This window comes from Colius striatus, chromosome 7 (assembly GCF_028858725.1).
Source record: "Colius striatus isolate bColStr4 chromosome 7, bColStr4.1.hap1, whole genome shotgun sequence".
NCBI lineage: Eukaryota > Metazoa > Chordata > Aves > Coliiformes > Coliidae > Colius > Colius striatus.
The window spans coordinates 21877600-21902235 of NC_084765.1; the positions used below are offsets into that span (position 1 = coordinate 21877600).

At 35.9% G+C, this 24636-nt stretch overlaps 1 protein-coding gene across 3 annotated transcripts in view; it reads left to right on the forward strand.

The window, feature by feature from the left end:
- The window catches only part of DMXL2 (Dmx like 2), a 52344-nt gene that overhangs the window by 21603 nt on the left and 6105 nt on the right, over positions 1-24636 (forward strand). For 2 of the 3 annotated variants that reach the window (XM_062000235.1, XM_062000237.1), the window contains exons 13-38: positions 647-768; positions 1830-1919; positions 3262-3379; positions 3663-3782; positions 4227-4454; positions 5106-6785; positions 7083-7193; positions 7966-8135; positions 9480-9577; positions 9700-9865; positions 10807-11074; positions 11696-12795; positions 13823-14014; positions 14959-15035; positions 16105-16235; positions 16871-17119; positions 18667-18848; positions 19005-19135; positions 20412-20497; positions 20701-20902; positions 21702-21819; positions 22600-22662; positions 23055-23141; positions 23233-23354; positions 23824-23962; positions 24543-24603. In XM_062000235.1, the coding sequence (XP_061856219.1) occupies positions 647-768; positions 1830-1919; positions 3262-3379; positions 3663-3782; positions 4227-4454; positions 5106-6785; positions 7083-7193; positions 7966-8135; positions 9480-9577; positions 9700-9865; positions 10807-11074; positions 11696-12795; positions 13823-14014; positions 14959-15035; positions 16105-16235; positions 16871-17119; positions 18667-18848; positions 19005-19135; positions 20412-20497; positions 20701-20902; positions 21702-21819; positions 22600-22662; positions 23055-23141; positions 23233-23354; positions 23824-23962; positions 24543-24603 (6111 nt within the window). The remainder of the gene's footprint in view (positions 1-646; positions 769-1829; positions 1920-3261; positions 3380-3662; positions 3783-4226; positions 4455-5105; positions 6786-7082; positions 7194-7965; positions 8136-9479; positions 9578-9699; positions 9866-10806; positions 11075-11695; positions 12796-13822; positions 14015-14958; positions 15036-16104; positions 16236-16870; positions 17120-18666; positions 18849-19004; positions 19136-20411; positions 20498-20700; positions 20903-21701; positions 21820-22599; positions 22663-23054; positions 23142-23232; positions 23355-23823; positions 23963-24542; positions 24604-24636) is intronic. The other variant, XM_062000236.1, reaches the window with a different exon arrangement.

The window sequence follows — 24636 nt, forward strand, 5'->3', positions numbered from 1 at the left end:
CTCTTATAATGTAAGAGGAAAACTTATATGAGAATATAAAACCTTGTATCAAGCTTGTTCTATATGTTGCAGAAAAGAAACAAAAAAGCCACTGTTAAAAGTTTATTATTCATTACTGCAGATACAGTTCTCTCTTCTGTGTTGTAGTTGTAACTGGAGAGGATAGAAGGAAATATTCATAGAGCCTAGAGATAGTAAACAAGGAAAAACACTGTAAGTTAAGAGTTTTTGTAACAGTTTACATTGGATTTCTACTCTAAATCATGTCTGACAACCTCAGGAAGCTAGTTAACATTTCTGAGCAGTTCCTTAAGGGTGACAGTGAAGAGAACTAACCATTTTAAGGAATGGCAACATTCCCTTAAGTGTACTACCATCTGGTTTTTGCATGTGTGAACATTGTTTGTAAATATATACGAATTCTGCTTAGATTATTAAACCTTCGTGAGGAGTTTTAGTTACATAAATGAGCACAGACTTATTTCAAGGTTCAAGTAATGGTGCACACATTTGTCTAAGTTTTTTGCTTATGTACTTTACGAAAATTATGTTAGAAACATTCAGATAGTCTATTACAACTCACTACCTGATGCCATTTGACTGCTATTGATTTAATCTATGAAGTATTTTTTCTGTTTTCTATTAGGTACATACTGCAACTCTGCTAGTGCTTGCTTTGTTGCGTCTGATGGCAAAAACCTGAGACTCTATCAAGCCGTTGTAGATGCACGTAAACTTCTAGATGAATTATCTGACCCTGAATCATCGGTAAGTTATGTAGCAATGGTTTGAAAGTATCAAAATAAAACCAATTTGGGTAACGTTTTTTTCCTCCTCCAGCGGTTTTTCTACACTTAGTTCTGTAATTTTTTGATGTCATTCTGTATACAGGATCTACGGCATTGTACCTTGCGTAATGACATGTTTTGCAGCTTGTAAACATTAGCAGACAGAAATGCAGCCATTGTTACTAAAAGTAGATGGATTTAAACAAAATTTCCCTGACAAATTTCCCTAACCTGTAGCAGGTGAGAAAAGGGAAAAAAAGGATTTCATTTTTTGTCCTCTCGATAGAGAGGAGTAGAGCAAGTAGTAAGGTGAAGACAGAAGAGCAACACTTGGGTGTATCCATCTAAGTTACATCTATATATGAGGAAGGGCAGAGATGGTGGGATATGAGAGAATCAGCAGGTTTTTGCTGAGGGCAGTATTAGCTCTTATTTTTTCTTGCAATAAGCAATTTTTTATCCTTTTTCTTTCATTTCTGTGAGTAAATAAAGCCTGACTTTGCACTGTTATTATATAGTAAAGCATATCTGTCTGGTTTTCCTCCTGTTATTTTATAAGCTCTCCTGTGAGACAGAGCCTGTCATTATTCAGATCAGTCTGAGGAATCTGTTTTAGGAACAGTTATTGTGAACATTACAGCAAAAAATCAGTGGAGCCTTCAATGTATGGATGAGCTGTGCTGATTTTTTTTTTTTTTTTATATGTTGTGTAAAAAAAGCTTTAGACAGAAGTGAAGCAGTATATTTGAGTTTCTCATGTCACAGATATTGTTACCTTATGAAAGGGTAAATCTTTAACTAAACAAACTTTAATTACCATAAAAGCTGGTGTGCTATCCCCGTGAATAGCTGCAGACTCATAACAGAACAAACTTGTTAGTAAATGCATTATTCATAAGTGCCAAAACGACTACAGGAAAGAAGTTTGTTACAGTTTATGCCAACAAGGAAAATTAAAGCATCAGTTTCTTGTTAATGACTGCAATTTCATTTTCTCTGAAGGAGAAATATACTAACACTTCTTATTTTGCTCTGTTTCAGAAACTTATTGGAGAAGTGTTTAATATTGTGAGCCAGCAATCTACCGCTAGACCAGGATGTATTATTGAACTTGATGCAATAACTAACAAAGTAAATAAATGGTTAACTCTTTAAGGCTACAATATTAAAATGTTTAATAGCTTTGTGTATTAATTAACCTAATCTGTTGAAAAGAGATAAAAGAGGTGATGTTTCTCTACGGTGATGCCTTCAACATTTTAGTGATATGACTTTCTTTTAGCTGCTAAGAGCTCCACTCCCACTGTTAGAGTGTAACAGTATTTTCAAAGCATAAACCTTTCTTGATGACGGGGGGAAGAAACTTAACTAAAGACTGATTTACAAATTATCATAATTGGAAAGAAAAAAATAACAATTCCTTAACCCCAAAAACTCAAAAAGATGCAACATAGTTAAACAAAACTCTAAACCTGAAAACTGGGCCTAACTATTCCAAAATGTAGGAATCATAGCCATGTATGACTAATTTTTGGTTTTTGTCTATCTTGTAACACCTTTTTATCTGTTAACTGATAGTTATAAATTTCAAACAATGAGGAGGTAGTATCATTACACCTTGTTCTTATTCACAGATTGGTCATACATGTTCCAGTGCTGTTCTCTGTTATGAAGCAGCCTGTGAAGAGTTGTATTTTACCATTTCTCAATTAACATATATGTTTCTGACATATATAAAGAAGTATTTCCATAAAATAATAAATTCAATAAATTTCCATGCCTCAAGTACTAATCACATAGGATTTTCGATTTTAAGTTAAAACTTGCAAAAATATTTTTCTAGATTGTTTTTATAGACGACTACAGGGAATACTCTTTTCTCATGTTTGTCTGAGGACAAAAAAGATGTTTTGCAGCATGAGAACTTCAACATCACTGTCTTTGGGGGCTATTTTTTTCTTGCCTGCAGGAAAGGATTTCACTGCCAGCAGCCTCCTTCAGAGAGAGGTGTAGTTATTGCAAAGAAATCTGTTGCTGTCAGAAAGGACAGCTGTTGAAATATCTGAGATAAGGAAAATCTGCAATTTATACCCTTTTTTAGATTTCTCAAGCAATTTACTGCAGACATGTCTTCCCACTGAAGAGGGATAAAATTCTAAGAGTTTTTGCTACAGTCATTTATTCAACACCTAAATAAATAAAACCAATCAGATATTAATTCATCTGTCAATAACTGGCAAAAACGTTATTACAGTTTTTTCTAGCATGGTAGATATCAGTGAAATTACTTCAATATACAAACAACAGTTTCTAAAATATGCTGTCCTTAACATTAGAGGAAAATGTTTTTCTGACAAGTTTCAACGTCATTTAAAAAGTGATGCTCATCGGTAGCTAGATTGCACAATAGAAATAATCACATTAGTATATGTTATAGTGTTCTGGAAGCATAATTTATTGCTTAATGTTTCAGTGTGGCTCAAACACACAATTGCTTCATGTCTTTCAAGAAGACTTCATTTTGGGATACAAACCGCATAAGGAAGATGTGGAAGGGAAGGAAACTGAGATATTTTTCCAGCCATCACAAGGTATAACATAGAAGTAACTCATATGGATGAAGTAGTTACCAAAAATGCTCTTAAAGAATACTAAAGTCTAGCCAGCATATGCTAGTTTCCTTTTTTGTGAGAATCTCTAGAATTCAGTCAAATACCTCATATAAATTGCTATTTACATGGTAACAGTGTTAGATCAAATAGTTTCTTCCAGAGGAAAACAAGTTTTTTACGATTATTTTTTAGAGAATATGTTAGTAAAAGATTTGGTGTTGAATGTAAACTTCATAACACTGGTAATATGTTTAAATTACAGGATATCGTCCCCCACCTTTCTCAGAAAAGTTTTACCTAGTAGTAATTGAAAAAGACAGTAATGGCTGCTCTGTTCTTCAGATGTGGCATCTTCATCTCAAATCTGTGCAAGCCTGTTTAGGTGAGTGAATGACTGTAATTTTCTTGGAGACACACATTTATTTCATATTATTTAAAATAAAGCTTGGTAGTTTGTCTTAATGAGCCATCTTTTTTCAAGCAGAAGCCTCATGTCAGGAATCTTGAGAATTATTTATCAATGCAATAGAAGCAGTAAGGTTCCTTACAAACATTGGTTCCACTCTATACCAATAGCAATATAAAAATTGTTGATAGGGTGAATACTACACTTGAGCACTGGATTCTTTATTTTAAACTATCGGTATTTCAGAATGTTGTGGGTATCTTAAGATGAATAGTCACAGCATGCAATAAAACGCAGCCTTTACATGTCATATAATACTTTTCTGCATCAAGCACTATTAATAAAGTATCTGATTATAGGATATTCATATCTACTTTTCATAAACAATTTTTTAACAGTTGACAATTTTTTTTAATATAGCAAAACCAAATGAAGCTACTTCATCAGGGAGTAAGCTTAGTGTACCTGAGCAAAAGACTGTGGATTCTTCCCCAGATATATCACCTGGCATAAGTCCTATTCCACGGTCATCATCAATTGCTAATCTTCAGACTGCTAGTAAACTCATTCTGAGCTCCAGACTTGTGTATAGCCAACCTCTGGATCTTCCTTTTGGTGTAGAAGTAATAAGAGCAACTCCTTCAGCAGGTAAATTTTACAAGTAAATTACCTCCTCAGCCTATCACATGCTGATTTACTGATACAGGAAACACAGGACTAAAAGGGCACTTCCCAAATCATTGCGTCCATGTCATGTTACTCTTTCTTAGATATATCTAGTTGCCACAGGAAAGCTGTTTGTGAAACTTATTATTCAAATAGTTGGAAACTTAGCTTCCAGTCTTAATTTATTAATGAACACTTTCTACCTGCTTGTTCATTTGTCGAGGTTAATATGTTGGGTATATAGTGGGGTTTTTTACCTGATGCGTTGATGCCGCCTTGTTTGTGTGTGCTTCTGTCTCCTTTTTTTTTTTTTATTTTTCCCCCTCACTTAGGTTTCATTGTGGTAGGCTATATGAATCTGTCTTAGCTTCCTTAATCTCATCTGATTAAAGCTTTGTATTCCTGTCATTATTCTAATAACGCTTCTCTGCATTAATTCAGTTGCAGCTTGTGTTCTTTGAATAGAGACCAGCAAGACTGTTATCAGTCTTGATACATTTGCCCTTACCCAACTCCAAATTAGAAACAGTAGGTTGTGAAGTTCTCTATCGGTAGTTACTGTTACATCTACCTTATTCATGCAGGCTTTCTCCTCGATATTCCTAATAGTAAATGTATTTATTCTAACTTCAGGTCACCTGAGTTCCTCATCAATATACCCAGTCTGCCTTGCACCTTACTTGATAGTAACATCATGTTCAGACAACAAAGTGCGATTCTGGAGATGTACTGTAGAGAAAGACCTAAACAGCAAAAATGAAGAAAGGGAAACGTATCATTGGAGAAAATGGCCTTTAATGAACGATGAAGGAGAAGACAACAGCAGTACAGTGAGCATAGTAGGAAGGCCAGTTGCTGTAAGCTGTTCTTACACAGGACGTCTTGCAGTAGCATACAAACAACCCATACAGCATAATGGTTTTGTTTCCAAAGAATTTTCCATGCATGTTTGTATACTTGAATGTGAGTCTACAGGAGGATCAGAATGGGTTTTGGAACAGACAATTCATCTAGACGATTTAGTTAAGGTTGGAAGTGTACTGGATTCAAGGGTCAGTGTAGACAGTAATTTATTTGTTTACAGTAAATCAGATGCTTTCTTGAATAAAGAGAAATACCTGGTGCCCAGTATCAAACATTTGGTGCATTTGGACTGGGTATCCAAAGAAGATGGTTCACATATATTGACAGTTGGAGTTGGTGCCAACATCTTCATGTATGGAAGACTTTCGGGAATTGTAACAGACCAAACTAGCAGCAAAGAGGGTGTAGCTGTCATTACTTTACCACTAGGTGGTAGCATCAAACAAGGTATAAAGTCAAAATGGGTGTTGCTTAGATCGATCGATTTGGTGTCCTCTGTCGATGGCACTCCCTCACTGCCAGTTTCTTTGTCCTGGGTGAGAGATGGTATACTGGTGGTGGGAATGGACTGTGAAATGCACGTTTATGCCCAGTGGAAACACGCTGTCAAGTTTGGTGATGGAGAAAGTGATGTTTTCACTACTGAAGACTCAACATCACAAGATCCACTCAAAACGAGCTTGATAGCAAAGAAGACCAGTGTAATTGAAGGGGCAGGTATTGTGGATGATGTTTTTGGCACTCCAACTGTTATCCAGGATGGTGGCCTTTTTGAAGCTGCTCACGTTCTTTCACCTACCCTACCCCAGTATCATCCAACCCAGTTACTAGAACTTATGGATCTGGGTAAAGTTCGCCGAGCCAAAGCCATTCTATCGCATTTAGTTAAATGTATTGCAGGAGAAGTTGCAATAGTTAAAGACACAGAAGCTGGAGAAGGAACTGGTCCTAAACGCCACCTTTCTCGAACCATTAGTGTAAGTGGTAGTACTGCAAAGGATACCATCACAGCTGGAAAAGATGGTACTCGAGACTACACAGAGATAGACTCAATTCCACCACTGCCACTGTATGCACTGCTTGCTGCAGATCAAGATGTCACTTATGTTTCTGAAGAAAGTTCTAAAATACCTCAGGGCTCTGAAGATCATGCCAAGAGAAAAACTGACGATCAATACTCCGATCTATTCCAGATTCAGCCTGTTACAACTGAAGACTTTCTTGATTTTGAGCCTGAAAAGAGGGAGAGTAAATCCAAAGTTATTAATCTGTCACAGTACGGTCCGACTTACTTTGGCCGAGAACATGCTAGTGTCCTTTCAAGTCACTTGATGCACTCCAGTCTGCCAGGCCTCACTCGACTGGAGCAGATGTTCCTTGTAGCTTTGGCAGACACTGTGGCCATGACAAGCACTGAACTAGATGAGAACAGAGATAAGACTTATTCAGGTTAGTAACTGACACATTATTGAACTAACGTTCTTGCTCTTCTTGGCAAAAGTAAACTCAGTACTTGGGTACTGGGGGATAATAAAGCTGAAAGCTATAATCAGTTACTCAGATTAGATAAAGTAGGAAAGGAAACCACTTAAATCTGTACTTAAGTTTCATACATAACATATAACTTGTAGTTGAGGTTCTCAACAAGTTTAGAAACACATTCTTCTCATGTTGCATATGATAAATTGTATATCTGCCTCTTGTAGTCACTTGCCTGTTCAAAAGTCAGTATTTCATATTTCACAGGAAGAGATACTTTAGATGAATGTGGTTTACGATATTTATTGGCCATGCGCTTGCACACCTGCCTTCTGACATCACTCCCACCTCTGTATCGAGTTCAGCTGCTTCACCAAGGTAATTCTTAGAGCAAAGTATTGCTTTCATTTGATCCACCTGTGCTGGACAGGATCTGCTTATGTTTGATTTATAATATTATGATATTTCTATTATTTGCGTATCCATTCTCTATTACATTTATTCCGTTAAGAACCTGATCTTGTAAAGGCTTAGTATAGACTTCCCTACCTGCGCTGTGAATAGCAAAAGAAGTGTGGCTCTAGAACAGAAGAAACATTCTGCCTCATTCAGGTTGAGGCATTAATAAGTTGCCCAACCAGATAATATAAATTATATCTATATTTCATTGTTTCTGCTGGAGGAATGAAGATATTGCTTTACACAAGTATGGCTTTATCTTACCTTAGAGATTATTTTATGGTTTTCATTGCAGCAGATTTTTTTTGCCCTTGCTCAGTCTGAGTTAATGCTGTTGTGAAACACAGGAAAGAAAAGTAATTACCACTTTTAAACAGCAGCAAAAAGATTTCTGGCCCAGAATGGGTCTGCTTCTATTGTAAATATTTTTCCTTCAGTCTTTCACCATATAACTCTAGTGCATATATGAATGAGGTACTAGAAAATGATGAAAGAAACACTGAGGAGAGGACATCCCTCGTGTTAAAAGATATTTCAGCTGTTCCTTTAGCAGCTCGACTTCCTGTTGAGGGAAACAATCTCTCTCAGATCTACCTGAGTTGGAGATCCTATTTTGCATCTCTGACATATTTAATTTGCTTGTTAACAAGGGTAAATCTTTTGACTTTCATTGTCTTGTGGTACTGTTTAGGCCTGTCTACTTGCCATTTTGCATGGGCTTTTCATTCTGAGGCTGAGGAGGAGTTGATCAATATGATTCCTGCTATCCAGAAGGGAGACCCACAGTGGTCTGAATTAAGAGCTATGGGTATTGGTTGGTGGGTCAGGAATATCAACACACTCCGAAGGTGCATTGAGAAGGTACTTCTTACTGCTTATAAATTCTAGTTCCATGCTGTTAGGGATGCCTTAACAGGTACACACAGTGAGTTGTATGCAACCACCAATACTCCAGCCCAGACAGGAAACTACCTAACTAGACTTTTCTATGACAACTGACGTTGGCAGTCTTGGCTTACAAATTTCAATATTCAATAATAAAACATAATACAATCCATGTAGGGAAAAGATATTTCTGAAGCATCTAACTTTTCCTCTCCAAATATTTTACAGTATGTGAAAGATCATATTTGGTACTCTGTTTTAAGAACCACCTTGATTTCAGATATGTGAGACAGCATATATCTATCTGTAGATTAAACAGGGAGTTAGGCTTTGAGTTCAGTAACGGATTTTATCTAAGAAATAAATATTGGATTTATTGACTGATATTTTAAGATATATGAAAGGTCTTTTTGCAAATGTTGTATTTTTTTATAACAGGGTACTATAGAACATAAAAGATCTGAACTGCAAATAAATGCAGCATTTACTTTTTTGGAGAGTTGCAAAATGACTGTTTAGTAGAAATATGCACCTATATTATATAAAACCAAAATAACACCAAATCTCATTTGCACATAGAGCTTTTGTGTGTGGGGGTCTAATAATGGATAAAATGCCATGTGGTTTTGAGAGCTCTAAAACTGTTTCCTTTAGCCACCAATGAGACTTAAATCCTTGCTTTAGTAAGAATTTTGGAATTCTTGTAACTTGAAGTTTGATGGATTTAAATAATTATGAATTTCTGCTTTGAGTTACAACCAATAATGCAATCTCTGAAATGCTTGTGGAATGGAAGTACTTACTGCTTTATTAAATTTCCAGGTAATCTGTTGTAAAAATGTATTTTACGAGTTACAGGATACTCAAAAGAATCCAGGAGCAAAACTTAATTATCCTGGTACTCCAAGTCATATGCAACTCAATTACATCAGAGTCCTATACAAAAAGTGTTCATTAAGTAAATACTTGTATTAGCTTAGGTACATATAAGTGATGGGTTGCAAGAGGAATTTGACCTAATATTACAAATTACTGTAAGACTTTTAAAGGAAGGATTTTTATTTGCATATTTGTGATGTCTGACAGTGGTTCAGAGGGATGGATATATCTGCAGTAGCACTGTTCTTCTGACTCTTAAGAACATTTACAGTGTAATGAGAGCTGTCACATTATGAATAAAACATTCTGGCAGAAATTACTGTTGCTTTGTAGAAATTGCACGGTGACTTAGACCACTCTACCTGACAGAGAACCATACGTTATTTAGCTAGAAGCAACCTGTATATTTTCAGTAATAACAGTAGGATTTATTTACTGCAGGTTGCAAAAGCTTCATTCCAGAGGAACAATGATGCCTTAGATGCTGCACTTTTTTACCTTGCTATGAAGAAAAAGGCAGTGGTGTGGGGTCTGTTTAGGTGAGTTCTGCTAACTGTAAGTTTGATTAAATCCTAATTGAACCAGGAATGCAAAGCAGAACTCATTCAAGATCAGAGTATATTTTTAAATGATGTTTTATATATTGCATTTCTTTATGCAGGTCCCAGCATGATGAAAAGATGACAGCCTTTTTCAGCCACAACTTCAGTGAAGATAGATGGCGCAAAGCTGCTTTAAAAAATGCTTTTGCTCTGTTGGGAAAACAACGCTTTGAACAATCAGCTGCATTTTTCTTGCTAGCAGGTTCACTGAAAGATGCTATAGAGGTATCTACTTTTGAGATTTTTTCAGTTTCTAATTTGACCTATCTAACTATCTCCTTACAAGCTGATCTATGCTGATATTTTTCACCAATTTTGGCAGCACAAATTGTATGGCATGTCCACACGTGACCCCCTTGTGCCCTGCAGACATACCATTTATCTCCACACTACTGTGAAAAACAGCTTGAAAGCTGATCTGAAGGCCAGAATAATTGTTGAGATACATCAGTCCTAAGTGGAAGCACTGTTGGGAATACCAGTCATGACCCTTCTGGCAAAACTTTGATCAGCACAGTTAAGTTGTAGCACTCTGTTCAGCCTCCAGCTATTCTGCAAGACCTATTGTAACAGCATTAAGTAAAAAACAAGTCAGAGCTCTTCTGAAGCATGTCTAGGATTGCTTTTTAGTAGAGCTGTGAAGTTGCCTGCCACAAGGGAGGGGAGAGCTGTAAGCGGGATCACAACCTAAGCAGTACCTCTCAGGAAAGAACAGGAACTGGAGAACCTTTAGTTATTCTGCCTATTTATATTCAGTGTGTTTGTCTTTACCTAAGAATGTAACAATTTTTCCTACAGATGAGATAGTATGAAGAATATCTTTCCAGGGATGTATTAACATTAAAGTTGGAAGTTATGTGTGTTATACTAGGTAGAATAAAAATAAACATCTTTATCTTCTGCCATATTAATTTTTGTTACGCTCAGCTACTGCTATGTAAATCATAATTCCTGAAATTGAAGGAAGTACACCTCTTTCAAAACAAGAAAAATGTTACTTAGATATATATCACTTAGCACATTTTTGACCCAAAGATGAATATATACTCTAAAGAACAGATATTGTGATAAATAAATTCTGTTCTGTAAATATTTATTCAGTTTATTGTTATTTTAAGTAACTACCTTCCCTAACAAAGCAACCTTTTCCCTATTTCTTATTATAGGTATGCCTTGAGAAAATGGAAGACATCCAGTTGGCTATGGTTATTGCTCGTTTATATGAATCAGAGTTTGAAACCTCTGTCACATACACCTCCATTCTTTATGAAAAGATTTTGGGTTGCCATAAGGATGGAGGTGGGTTCAAATGTACTAAACTGCATTCTGATCCATTTCTGAGAAGCATTGCATACTGGATAATGAAAGATTACACTAGAGCACTGGACACATTATTGGAACAAACGCCTAAAGATGATGATGATGAAAACCCAGGTAAGGGAAAAATATTAGTCTGATAGGACAAACTTCTGCTGATTCTTAAAAAAAATTCTTTTTCCAATTTCTTCTAAGGATTTGTCTCCACTACCCCAGTACCAAACTTTTTGCGGTCAGATAAGTTCAAGAGGGCCTTCTTTGTTTGGTAGTTCCCTACAATACTGCTCTACGACTGAATACTAACTGGTCTTTATGCCAGTGGACTTAAATTCTCATTTTTGTTCCAATGAATTAAGAAGTGTTTTAGCAGGATTTCCTATCCTGTCTCTTATGAGATTAATGTGAAGTGACAGGTAGCTATATTTTCTGTGGCATACTCCCTCCCTTGAGGAAAATCTCTACCTGTCTGATCATCTCAGCTTTTTTTAAGCTTAGATGAGTGGAATATAACAGTAAAACAAAAGAGAGGATTTAGTATCTTTCTACTCATCCATCTCATGCTTTTAATCTTTCTCTGGGGAATAAGTAAACCTGTTCATCTTATTTTGGCAACTAGACCCAGAACTGTCTTTGTTTTTGTGTTTTGAGAAATCTCTGTAATGCAGGACGTACTGCAAACCAGAATAATATAATTTTAAAGCCATTTTCATAACTGTCGTATCTGTTTTAATTCCTTAGTTATCGTCAAGTCATGCAATCCTGTGGTATTCAGTTTTTACAATTATCTTCGGACCCACCCTTTGCTCATCCGAAGATACTTCAGCTCACCAGAAGGGACTCTGGCCACCTTAGGTCTAAAAACTGAGAAAAGCTTTGTTGATAAAATTAATCTTATAGAAAGAAAATTATTTTTCACTACTGCAAATGCTCACTTTAAAGTGGGCTGCCCTGTACTAGCTCTTGAAGTCCTTTCCAAAATTCCAAAAGTAAGAAAGAAGTCTACTGTAGCTGCAGAGAAAGACTCATCTAGTCCTCCAATACAGGCTGGTGTTGCAGATTCCAAAGCCATAAAGGATGGTCCTGGAAGTGGTGATACAGACTGGTCAAAGCCAATTTCAACTTCCTTTGCTTTGGAAAGCACTGTTGAATCTTCAGCACAATTTGACTGGAGTCAACCAGCAGTAAAATTTGACGATGAGCCTCTTACTCTTGATTGGGGTGAAGACAAAAATGGGTCAGATGAAGAGGACAAGGATGTTGGTATAATAATGAAAAAGTCGAAATCTGATTCTAAGAATGGAGAAGATGATGAGAGAACCTCAGACACCAACATCCCACAAACACCACTTGGGGAGATTTCTGATGCAGAAGAAACTGAGGTTGATGTTATTGCTGAACAACTAAAGTTCAGAGCCTGTTTGAAGATCCTTATGACTGAACTGAGGACTTTGGCTACAGGTTATGAAGTAGATGGAGGAAAGCTCAGGTTTCAGCTTTACAACTGGCTTGAAAAAGAGATTGCTGCTATGCATGAAATATGCAACCATGATGCCGGAGGAAAAGACTATTGTAAAACATATACCAAAGTAAATGGGGATCTACTTGATCATGATGATATTATGGATAAACCAGATATCGGTTCGTATGAACGGCACCAGATAGAAAGACGCAGGTTACAAGCAAAACGAGAACATGCTGAACGACGGAAGTGGTGGCTGCAGAAGAACCAAGCTCTTTTAAGAGTTTTTCTAAGTTACTGCAGTCTTCATGGGGCACAAGGTGGTGGTTTAGCATCTGTAAGAATGGAGCTCAAATTCTTACTGCAAGAGTCGCAGCAGGTAAATCAAATTCAACTAATTTCTGTTTACAGGTGTGAACAGTTCTAGACTGTCAGTTCTGTCAAATGCTTAAGGTTGTGCCTGGATAGAAGCTTCGTACATTCTGCAAGTCTGAATGGTCGAGATCATTTTAATGTTCTTGGAGAAACAACTTGGTATCTAAGTGATGGTGCTTTTCCATATTCTGATTATTTTGCTCTTAATAATCTGTTATATGACATTGAGGATTAGGCTACCTGTAATTATGGAATATAAATGTTGTTCATATTTTAGCTGTAGCATTATAGTTGTGTTCCAATGAAATGATAACTTTTATCACAATGTTCCGGGTACCTATATAATAAATTAAATTCACAGTTTCTGAAATATGACAATTTCACCAAATCAGACAGGGTAGTGGTCACTTTTACTGTATTATGACATTTGCTAAATTTATTTTATACAAAAAGAGAGATTTTCCAGCAAATGTTAATGATTAACCTGAGCTACAGCAGACAATATGATACTGGGCAGGTCATTTAACATGCTCTAGACCTAGATTTCTCACATTTCAAATAGGAGCAGTGGACAGCCATTTTGGTGATACTAGGCTTAGCACATACTTTTAAGAATAAAAATTAACCACAAAATCTGTTCATTTCAACCTCAGAAACTCAGAGTAGAACAAACAACTGTTGTTACAAAACTCATACCACTGAATATTATGTCAATTCATGCTACTGCAAGTACATTTTTAGTTAATGTTCCTTAATAGACAATCCAAACACTTCCCAGTAAACTACTTAAAAGTACTCTTCCTGCACTAAATCAAAAAGTGTTCCAGCAAACTTGACTATCACGTCTGATCCATGTTGTTATAGTAAATGAGAAGCTCCTTGTGACGACAGTGATGGTAAAATCTTGTCTGTACTGAGTAGACAGCAGTGGAAGAGGATAAATAACCCTGGAAAAAACATTTAGCATGTAAAATTACCTTCATTTTTTTCTTGAAGCCATAATTTTAAATACAGTCTTTTCTTTTAAACAGGAAACTACTGTAAAACAACTTCAGTCTCCACTTCCATTACCCACAACGCTACCGTTGCTTTCTGCAAGCATAGCATCCACAAAAACTGTGATAGCTAATCCTGTGCTGTATTTAAACAACCACATTCATGATATTCTTTACACTATTGTGCAGATGAAATCACCCCCACATCCTAATGTTGAAGATGTCAAGGTAATGAAAAACTTTTGGGAAATGATAAATGAGTTTTTATAAAATAAGGAGTGAGCATGTAAAAAATAAAATGTGATGTTTGAGGTAACTTCTCAACACCCTTTGACAATACTGACCTCCCTTAACTAGCATTTTCAGTTCACCAGACTTAACCACTTGCTTTCTGACATCTCTTTTAATCTCGTGAGTTCTCTTTCATCCAAATTCTATTCATTCTCAGAGAACTATTCCAAATGTTGAATGCTCACTAGAACACCAAATTCTTAGTGTTTAAAACGATTGTGCAAGTTAACTATTATTCTGGTCAAATCCTGTAGGAAGAATAATGAAGGTAGAGATAGGAGAGTGTAATTTGTCTTACGTAGATATTACAAACATTCTTCTATTTTTTAAGGAACTGTGGTAAAGTACTTTTATCTGACTTACTTGGGTGAAAAATTCTGTTTGGATTCATTAATGGGTAGGGGGGTGGGTGATGGAGTGTCAAAGAATCTGAGACAATGACACAGTTAATTAATAAGAAGCTGAATCATTATTTTGTATGCTTAGATCAGTATTCATATTAATTAAAATAATTTCTATTGACCAAATGGAAGCTGGGAAAAAAAAAGGAAAGTAAATGGGTTGTTCTACTGCAAGGCAGTTGTTTCCAAAACTGTAAACCAAGCTCATTTTTGCAACAAAGTGTGTTTAATCACTCCTTCAGTATACTTATTCATTCCAGCAGTTTTACATTAGATAGAGTTAATTATTTTGACATAACGTTAGAAGGTTTTGACTGCAATCAAGTGATTTGAACAGTTCTGATTTTCAAAGTACTGTACTGTATACTTAAAGTAACATTCCTGCATAACAATGCTGTTTAGAAAGAATTGTAGTTTACTCACCTTTTTTATATACATATATATATATTATGTATATCTTATTGGCACTTTTTATTTTAGGTATACACGCTTCATTCTTTAGCAGCTTCACTCTCTGCATCCATCTACCAAGCACTATGTGACAGCCACAGCTACAGGTAAGGCAACAAACTTTCTTAACATTCCTACACTTGGAGCATAATTTGTGTATCCAAAATGGAAATACTTCATACACGTATCTAAAAAAGGGATTAAATGTCTGTGTATGGATATAGATACTTAGAAAGTTTACATATTGCTACCTTTGAAATGCCAGATCGGTTTTACATGGATAAAGTAACACCGATCATTCAGATTTTTTTTCCAATAAAAAATAGGAAAATCTGGTGTCACTGTCACTTGGGATGCTTCTGAAAAATACCTGACTGCTGTTTTCCGCAGCACATTCATTGCTGAATAGGGGTGTAGGGGAAATGTTAGAGCCTAACTGAAGTCAGGTTTCAGGCAGTTTATATTCCAAACTGGCTCCATAAGAGAATGCTGTAAAAACATTTTAAAAAAATCTTCAGAACAAATACATTGTTAAAATTTTGGAAAACACTTTTTTTATATATATAGAGCTGCACACATAACATTAAAATTGATAATGCCATGGGACGTTTCAGGCTTACGTGAAAAATGTGTTTTGTGCACAGTGAAATTCTAAAATTCTTGACTTAGTCCTATACAATTTTAAATGTTGCATTTTCCAATTAAGATGGGAAGCATGTCTATATACTATACTTCATTACAAAAATATTACAAAATCCTTTCTCATCAGAAAAAAAATAATTTGTGAAAGGCTGAGGGAGCTGGGGCTCTTTAGTTTGGAGGAGATGGAGGGGTGATCTTATCAACGTTTACAAATACATAAAGGGTGGGTATCAGGAGGATCGAGCCAGGCTGTTCTCAGTGGTGGCCAATGATGGGGCAATGGGTACAAGCTGTAACACAAGAGGTTTCAAAGAAATACAAGAATTTCTTCACTGTGAGGGTGAGGGAGCCCTGAAACAGGCTGCCCAGATGGGTTGTTGAGTCTCCTTCTCTGAAGACTTTCAAACCCACCTGGACAAGTTCCTGTGTGACCTACTCTAGGTGGTCCTGCTCTGGCTTGGGGGTTGGACTGGATGATCTTTCAAGGTCCCTTCCAACCCTTAAGATTCTGTGTGGTTCTGTGTGTGTATTTAGCAGTCAAACAGAAGCAAATCAGTTTACAGGGATGGTTTATCAAGGACTGCTTTTGAGTGATCGACGCAGACTGAGGACAGAAAGCATTGAAGAGCATGCAACTCCAAACTCATCTCCTGCTCAGTGGCCTGGTGAGACACAAATAAGGTTACTTTTAGCACCTCTGGACCAGAGGCATGTTTCAAAATTATTTCACTGTCTTCTAATACAATGGATGAAATGATAATGTTTCTGATTTAGTTCTCAAGTTAATTATAGCCTGTAACTTACTCATGTATCAAAACAAAGAAATTCAAACTTTCTACATGGCAAACATCTTCGTTGAAAGAAGAGACCATGATCTTTAGAATCACCTCAGTTAATTATTTGTTGTGCTAAAATGTTTTTCTTGTCAGCCTCACCCTCTAGCAAAGCTGTTTGTGTTAGCTGTTTCTCACATTTGTGCTTTACTTGATGCAATTTCAAAACAACTACTCCCAGTGTATGAGCATAAATTTAGTATTATGAGGTCAGCTGTGGAAACAGTGCAGGGATTTCATAGACAAGCTGTAGTATTTGCTGAGAGGTACAGACCCAAGAACGCTTTTTAAAATTTTTATCATTATGATTTTAAGAAAAATATTAATATAGTATGTTTCATCTGAATAAAAGTTTCATGTGGCTATTGGTGTATGTTTAACATAAAATGTAGAGATGAAACATTTCCTTTTTTCCATTTGTCTTCCTACTCACTTAATGTAGAACTATTTCCCTTTTCTCTTTGCAGGTGTGAGTTCACTTATAAATCTCTTAAGTTCAGCTCAGGATGAAGATCAACCAAAGTTAAACATCCTACTTTGTGAAGCTGTTGTAGCTGTCTACCTGAGTCTCCTTATACATGCCCTTGCAACCAATTCATGTAATGAATTATTTCGACTGGCAGCCCATCCTTTGAACAGTCGAATGTGGGCTGCTGTTTTTGGTGGAGGAGTGAAACTTCTTGTAAAGCCTCGAAGGCAGTCAGAAAATATTCCAGGTACTATGTTCTCTAAAGGTCATACTGATGATTTGCATTTTATACCTTTTAGTAACCTAGAAGGAGAGATTTCCTTCCTTTTTAAAGACAAAACCCAGGCAAGCAGAATTGAAGTATCTGCTGGCAGGAAAACTTAGATTAATTAAAAAGCAGAAAAAATATTAGTTTTGCAGTTGACCCTTGTAAAGGCACCTGGCACATTTTGAATTTGCCATTAAAACTGTACACTTCTTACATTGCAAATATAACTGTGAGATGCTTACTTGTAACACTTTTTAGGACTGTTATTTTTTACTGAAAAAACATATGTCATAAATCAGTGGTAATATTTTCGGTGTATGAGATGAGTGTTATTGGTTAACAACTGCAGTTAACTTGGAAACAATATTTCTGAAACCAATTTTTATTGCAAGGTATGATTTCACCTTGCACAAGATCACAGAGAAAAAATGCCAACTTTATCTGTCAGAAAAATAGCTCATGCATATCTAAGCAGCAACTAAAACCAGGAATTTTGCAAAGATGGATGGGCACGTCTTAATATACTGCATGAGGAAAAGCAAAAGTGGAGATTAAATTCGGGCTCTGGAGACAAAGGCGAATACAACCATTTGTCAGAGACTTCACACTGCAACAATACTGAAAATCACCTCACATAGGCTTTCAAAACAATCATGAGTTTGAAACATGCAAAAATCACATCACATATCTGAAATATAAAACAAGGTAGTAATAAGGCAATGCATTGTTATAAGTATGCACAACAGATATTTGTCATTCATAACTCAGGGCAGTTGTTTTCACAAGATGTTAATATGAATAACTTAGAGAAATAATTTTTTCATTTGAGATATATTCTGTTTTCCTTTAACCTACAAGCTGCTACAGCTTCTGATGTTTCAGAGGATGGTAATGAAGGTTTGTAAAAACTTGCAGTGTAGTTAGTAGTGGCTCTTTTAAAAAAAGAAAAGAGTTTTAAAATATCTGTCTCCTTTGTAATAAAGTAAGTGTAATCTTCAGTATTGCCTGGCCAGTAAACTGTAAAACAAATTCTATATTAAGACATTTTAAATCATAACACTTTGAATATCTAAGATTTCAGTTGTCAGTCTGTCTCTCTGTGCAGGTTTTTTTTTGCTGTCTTAGGAGTTCCCTGGTTGTATTTTCAATAACTATTGCTACTTGGCAGTTTACAGTTTAATGCAATTTTATATATTACTTTTTATTCCTCAATAAAATTTCTTAATTGGTTTCTTTAGAAATTTTTCAGCTAAAAGCTTTTTACTTAAAAGCTGCATCTTCCAATAAGTTAATCCAGGTAATAAAATGCATGTCTCATGAGATACTGAGCATATAAATGCCACAATGATTGAATTTTTCATACATGAACTTTTTGTACGATAACACTTACTTTATTTTCCCTGGCCTTGATTTCTGAATCAGTAGAAATTAGTACCATTAACAGTGGTTTTAGTTGCTTCAATTATAAACCAGTCATTTTTAAAGATGCAATATTAATATCAGCTTTTCAAATTACCTGAATATAGCACCACCTCTTCCATCAGAAGAAATGGATAAACATCGCCGTCGGTTTAATATGAGAATGCTGGTGCCAGGAAGACCAGTAAAAGATAGCACTGTACCACCACCTGTGCCTGCCGAGAGACCCTCTTACAAAGAAAAGTTTATCCCTCCAGAACTCAGCATGTGGGACTACTTCATGGCAAAGGTAATTTAAAATGGACTACTTGCTTACATTTTAGGGAAATATATTTATAAAGTTAAGTTGTTGTCATTGAAACTCTTGACAGTGATAACTAAAGGAAGTTGAATATTAAGAGATCAGAAATTTGCTCTTATAACAAACATTTATTTTGTATTGCAGCCATTTCTTCCTTTATCAGACAGTGGTGTTATATATGATTCCGATGAAAGCATTCACAGTGATGAGGAAGAGGATGATGCTTTCCTCTCTGATGTACAAATCCAGGAACACAAAGATGCCAATTCTTACAGGTTAGCAGAAATTGCCACCATTTTAGAATATGTCATGGGGATTTATTAATATTTACAAGTATATAAATGGTGGATGACAGGAGGTTGGGACATCCCTTTTTTCCATTGTGTCTAGTGACAGGACAAGGGGTAATGGAATGAAGCTGGAACACAAAAAGTTCCACTTAAACATATGAAAAAACTATTTTACTTTGAGGGTGATGGAGCCCTGGCACAGGCTGCCCAGGGAGGGTGTGGAGTCTCCTTCTCTGGAGGTCTTCAAAACCTGCCTGGACATGTTCCTGTGTGACCTGATCTGGGTGAACCTTCTTCTGCAGGGGAGTTGGACTAGATGATCTCTAAAGGTCCCTTCCAACCCCTACCATTCTATGATTCTATGTGCCTATCTTTGCTTCCAAATTAAAGAAAATGCAGGTCCTCTGTGTCATCCAGTTTAAGTCAAATAATTTTAGTACTGTGGATAGACTTATCTGTGGCAATGGGATTACAGAAGTGACAAATTCTTATCACAACAACAGTTGCCCATGTACTTACCTAAAAAAAAAAGGGGATTAGGAAGTCAAAGCTGTAAAGAGTGGAAAAAACAAATGGAAAAACTCCCTGTATTCATTAAGACAAAGAACATGAGGATCCACAGTGCCAGCTCTAAAATGATGATTTATGCTACTGATTCGAGCATGATCTTTAGTTTTCAAATGAGGGGCAGCTTACATAGAACACTTAAAGAGAAAATGTTGCAAGATAAAATGAAATAAAGTGGATGACTTCAGCATTACAATGACAGAGGAAAATTATGGCTCTTCTATGTGTTCAAGTCTCTCATTAGTCCTTACAGCTATACTGTATAGGATTTGTATCTTTAATATCTGTGAGACTTTTTCAGTGTGGAAGCTTCTGCCATGAATGCCAAACTCAAGTAATGTCTTCCCTGTTTTCATGCTGATCTCAAAGAGAATTTCAGGAGGAGTTTCATGGGGGCACGTACTTAATTCTTAGTCTTGCAGTGGTTCACACATACACACTTTTATCTGGGGGAAGAGTACGATAATCTGGGATATGTAAAAGAGAGAAGTGAATACTATCTGTTACAGTGAGGTGCCCTCAGAGGCATATCTCTGTTACTTAGTTAATATATAAGTAGCTTTCTCTCTAGTAAATCTCACTGCACCATCTACACTGTTCTTTTCCTAATCTGTGTATTTGGTAGAGGGAGAAAAATATTCTGCAGATAACTGTTAATAATGTTTTAACACAACTAAATCTTCTTTTCATACAGCTGGGCTCTTCTGCATCTGACAATGGTAAAATTAGTTCTGCACAATGTTAAGAACTTCTTTCCCATTGCTGGTCTGGAATTCACTGGTATGTTAAATTTTGCTTTACATTTTAGTTTTCTGTGTAAGTGGCATTCTGTCAGGCTTTGCTTATTAATTTTCATTTAATATATTATTTTTTACAGTTGCCAACAAGTACATTTCCTTTCAAGATTTTTTTTTTTTTTTTTGGTTGGGTGTATTCTGGGTTTTTTATACACACCTTTTGGCTTTATTAATATTTCTGTTTAGATCTGCCTGTAACATCACCATTGGGCATTGCTGTAATAAAAAATTTGGAACACTGGGAACAGATTCTTCAAGATAGAATGGACCAGTTTGAAGGCCCACCACCAAACTACATCAATACTTATCCTAGTGACCTTGGTGTAAGTGCAGGACCAGCTATTCTCCGCAATAAAGCAATGATTGAACCTGAAAACACACCATTTAAGTAAGTAATTTTTCTTAGAAAAAACCACAGTCTTTAATCATAGAAATACTAAAGCTATTTCCCCCTAAACAGCCAACAGAAAGTCAGCTGGATCTTAGTTCTAGCCAATGCTTTACAGAAATCACCTTTTCCCCTGTCCCGTTGTTCCTTCTTACACATCTGTCTCCTGCAGCAGCCTTTACTTATTCTGCATCTTTCACAACTGCAGCAAAAAAAGGAAAATAAGGAAAAAGCAGAGCTTGGAGGATTTCAAATCAAGGGCAACAGCTGCTGCTGGGAAGACTCTGACCTCTTTTGCGATTCCACCACTAGCAGCTGTCTCCCACCCTATGTCGGCAACAAAAGAATAGTTGTAGAATATATGCAGGTGTCAGGAGGAGGAGAGAAAGAAGGTTGTACTCTGCTCCTTGTAAAGCCAATCCTCCTGTGTTTAGACCAATGTCATGCTTGCAGGTATCTTTAAATGCAGATGGTGAACCACATTTTTAACTCAGAAATAGCTTGCCTTTCTCAGTACAGTAAAATACAGCTTTAGTTTTCTCACTGTCTAGGACTTTAGATTTGCATCACTGATATTACTGTAAGATCTTACTAAAATATTACAAACATACACTGCTTCTTCAGAAATATTCTCATGTCTAAGGCAATGAATTTTATTTGCCTTATGATTAAAGTGTAGTACTTGGGAGTTAATAGTGTAGTGTGGATTTTGAAAGGAAAAATTAAAAAAAAATCTGGATATTTAGCTTGAAAAAACTAGAGCTTAAAGTTTTTCCTTTTTTGTGTGTGTTTTATCCAGATCAAAGGATTATTCAGCTCTTCCAGCAAAAAGGCTCTGGCATTTTCTTGTGAAGCAAGAACTTCTTCAGGAGACTTTCATAAGATATATATTTACAAAGAAAAGAAAGCAAAGTGAGGTAAACAAAGGATGTAACTTGTTTTTTTTAAAGAAAGCTCAATTATAACTGTTCCTCAGTCTCTTCACTATTTATTTTTCTTTCCATTTTTTTGTTGGCATTTCAATTTCCTTTCTTTCATTTAACCGTGTTTGGATTTTTTTAAACTCAACATGATTCTCATGTTGCTTATTGAAATATCAACTGAAACAAATAGTTTTAGACAAGACATACCTTACCTTACCTTTATGTGTTTGATTACTGTCCTAATAAACAGAACATTTGCAATAACGTTAATAAGTAATAAATTTGAGTATTCATATAACAATTTTCTGTGTCCTATAGAAAAGAAATTTAAATGAGCTATTACTTTGTGTATATGTATATATGCATGAGAAATATATACATATAAATTAATATTATATAGTAATATATAATATGGGGCTTTATGAATTGTACCAGTTACAACTGAAAATTTAAACCAACACACAAGTACCATAGGAAATGAGTATACTATTTAATATCTTTAAGAATTCCTGTAAGTATGGAGTTTGTGTGTGTATTACTCTTCCATTTATTTACTGTATCATACATTTTGTGTTCATCTAGGAGGCATTACATTTTAAGTGAGTTTGTTTAGATTCCTGTCTTAGTTTCTGTGCCTTTTATAAAAAGCAAAAAATACATTTGTCATCATTGACTGACAGAGTGGCCTTTAAAATCTAGTTTGGAATGTTTCATTCTTTTTTTATATTTGTTTGTGCATGTGTTTTGTGTTTGTGACTGTGTGATGTTATGTAGTCTGTAGAAGATCGTGTGGAGCAGGTCAAACAAAACTGCGTAGCAGAAGATCACAAAAACAAGGTAGTATCCCTTCTCCCAAACCTCTAGCACATTCTTAAAAGTTCTGTGGAACTGGCTCTTCTTTCACTAATCTGACTAACAGAAGCTATATGTTCTGTGTAGTCTGTGTGGCAGGTTTTAATTGGTGAATTAACTTTGGATGTCCTGATAACTGGGATCAGTGAACACCTTGTAAATAGTGTTGCACACACAACTTTGTGTTTCTTACGCTCAAATATCATTTTCGGCTTCTAGAACACTAAAGAGTATGAAGTCTAAAGTTTAGCTTCTTAAACAATGCTGAGGCCACTGAACTTTTCTTGCATGAATTCTGTATAGATTTTTGAAGTCCGAATGTACCACTACAGAATGGATTTTCAGGCTAATTGAAAATTCTTACAAATGTTTTGTAGGTTGAAGCAGATCTTGGCTACCCAGGAGGAAAAGCAAAAATCATTCACAAAGAATCAGATATGATAATGGCATTTGCAGTTAACAAGGTAAGCCTCAAACACTGCAATATACTACAGTTAAGTGTAATAACGAGATCTTAATTATAGTTAGTACAAATTTTCTCTTTGTGCTGCTTAGGCAAACAGCAATGAAATTGTTTTGGCATCTACACATGATGTTCAAGAACTCGATATTTCAGCTCTACTGGCAGCTCAGTCCTTTATATGGATTGGGGAAGAATATGACAGAGAGTCTAAAAGGTAAGATTGTTTCTTTGTGGTTATATTAAGCCTATGGGTTTACCGTGAGGCTGCATATCTAATACCTGTGTCAGCACGAGTGGGTCATACAAAAAAGTTAATTACTTCAGTAGATTTCAGATTGTTTTACAAAAGAATAATTACTGTCTGTTTCACACATGCAGAAACTAAGGCTTTGCGGGGTTTCAGTATTTTGGGCATGTCTGCACTGCACACTGAAGTAAAATCCCGTGGTGCGTAAGCTAATAAAGGAAGTGCTACCTTAGAAACACTGCAACTGCATTTTTACAGTGGAGGCTAGTTATGGTGACTGTACACACAATGTAAGTGCAGGAATTATCAATTTACAGTCTCACTAGAGTCAGTTCCTCTACCCGCTGCCATTAGGCTCTTGACAATGAGATAAGCAAACAGCACTGGTAGTGAAAAAAAATTTTAGTTAAAGCGGAATGCTGCTGTTCTTTTACAGTTCTGATGATATTGACTTTCGTGGTTCTACCACAACTCTAACTCAGTCAACTGCACCATCATTTGGAGTGAGTCAGATACAACCGTCCGCATCTATGCCATGGTTAGGCAGCGGTCAGACTAGCACTGGAGCTGGTGTGGTAAGTACTTGTGTTGCATGCAGCTCAGAAGACTGTTCCTTTTTCTTAGTGTATGATTTAGTAGTGAGACCTAGTTTGCATTAGTCATCATACTGTTAATTCACTGATGATTTAAGTCCTACAATGACTAAGACTTGGCCTAAAAGAAGGCCAAGCTAATTTTTCTTGTATATTGTGGCACAGAATGATCATGACATAGAAAATAATGGGACAGTCAGGTTTTTCTTTCTTAAGGGAACTTTCAGGTAGGATCTGGAGTTTCTTGGACAAAAACAAAAGAGCCAACCAAAACCAGAACAATCCCAAGCTTTACATTCTTGCACTGGGGCTAATAGAAAAAGCACAAACATCAGCATTTCCTCAAGTTCGTGGCATAATTGAAGATAATAATATTATTTGAACTTTCCTATCTAAAAAGCTGTCATAAACAAGCTTTACTATACTACAACTAAACATAATGAGCTCAGTGGGTGTTTTTTAATGGGGGGACACTCATGACATAGAATTATAAACAAACTTGAAAAGTGTATTTGTATCTTTTTTTTAAAAAAAAATATTTTAATTTTTGTTTTATATGAAGCTTATTAAAAGAAATCTGAATAACGTCAAGAGAATGGCTTCACATCCAGTCCATCAATATTGTAAGTGAATCACACCAGTACAGAGTAGATGAT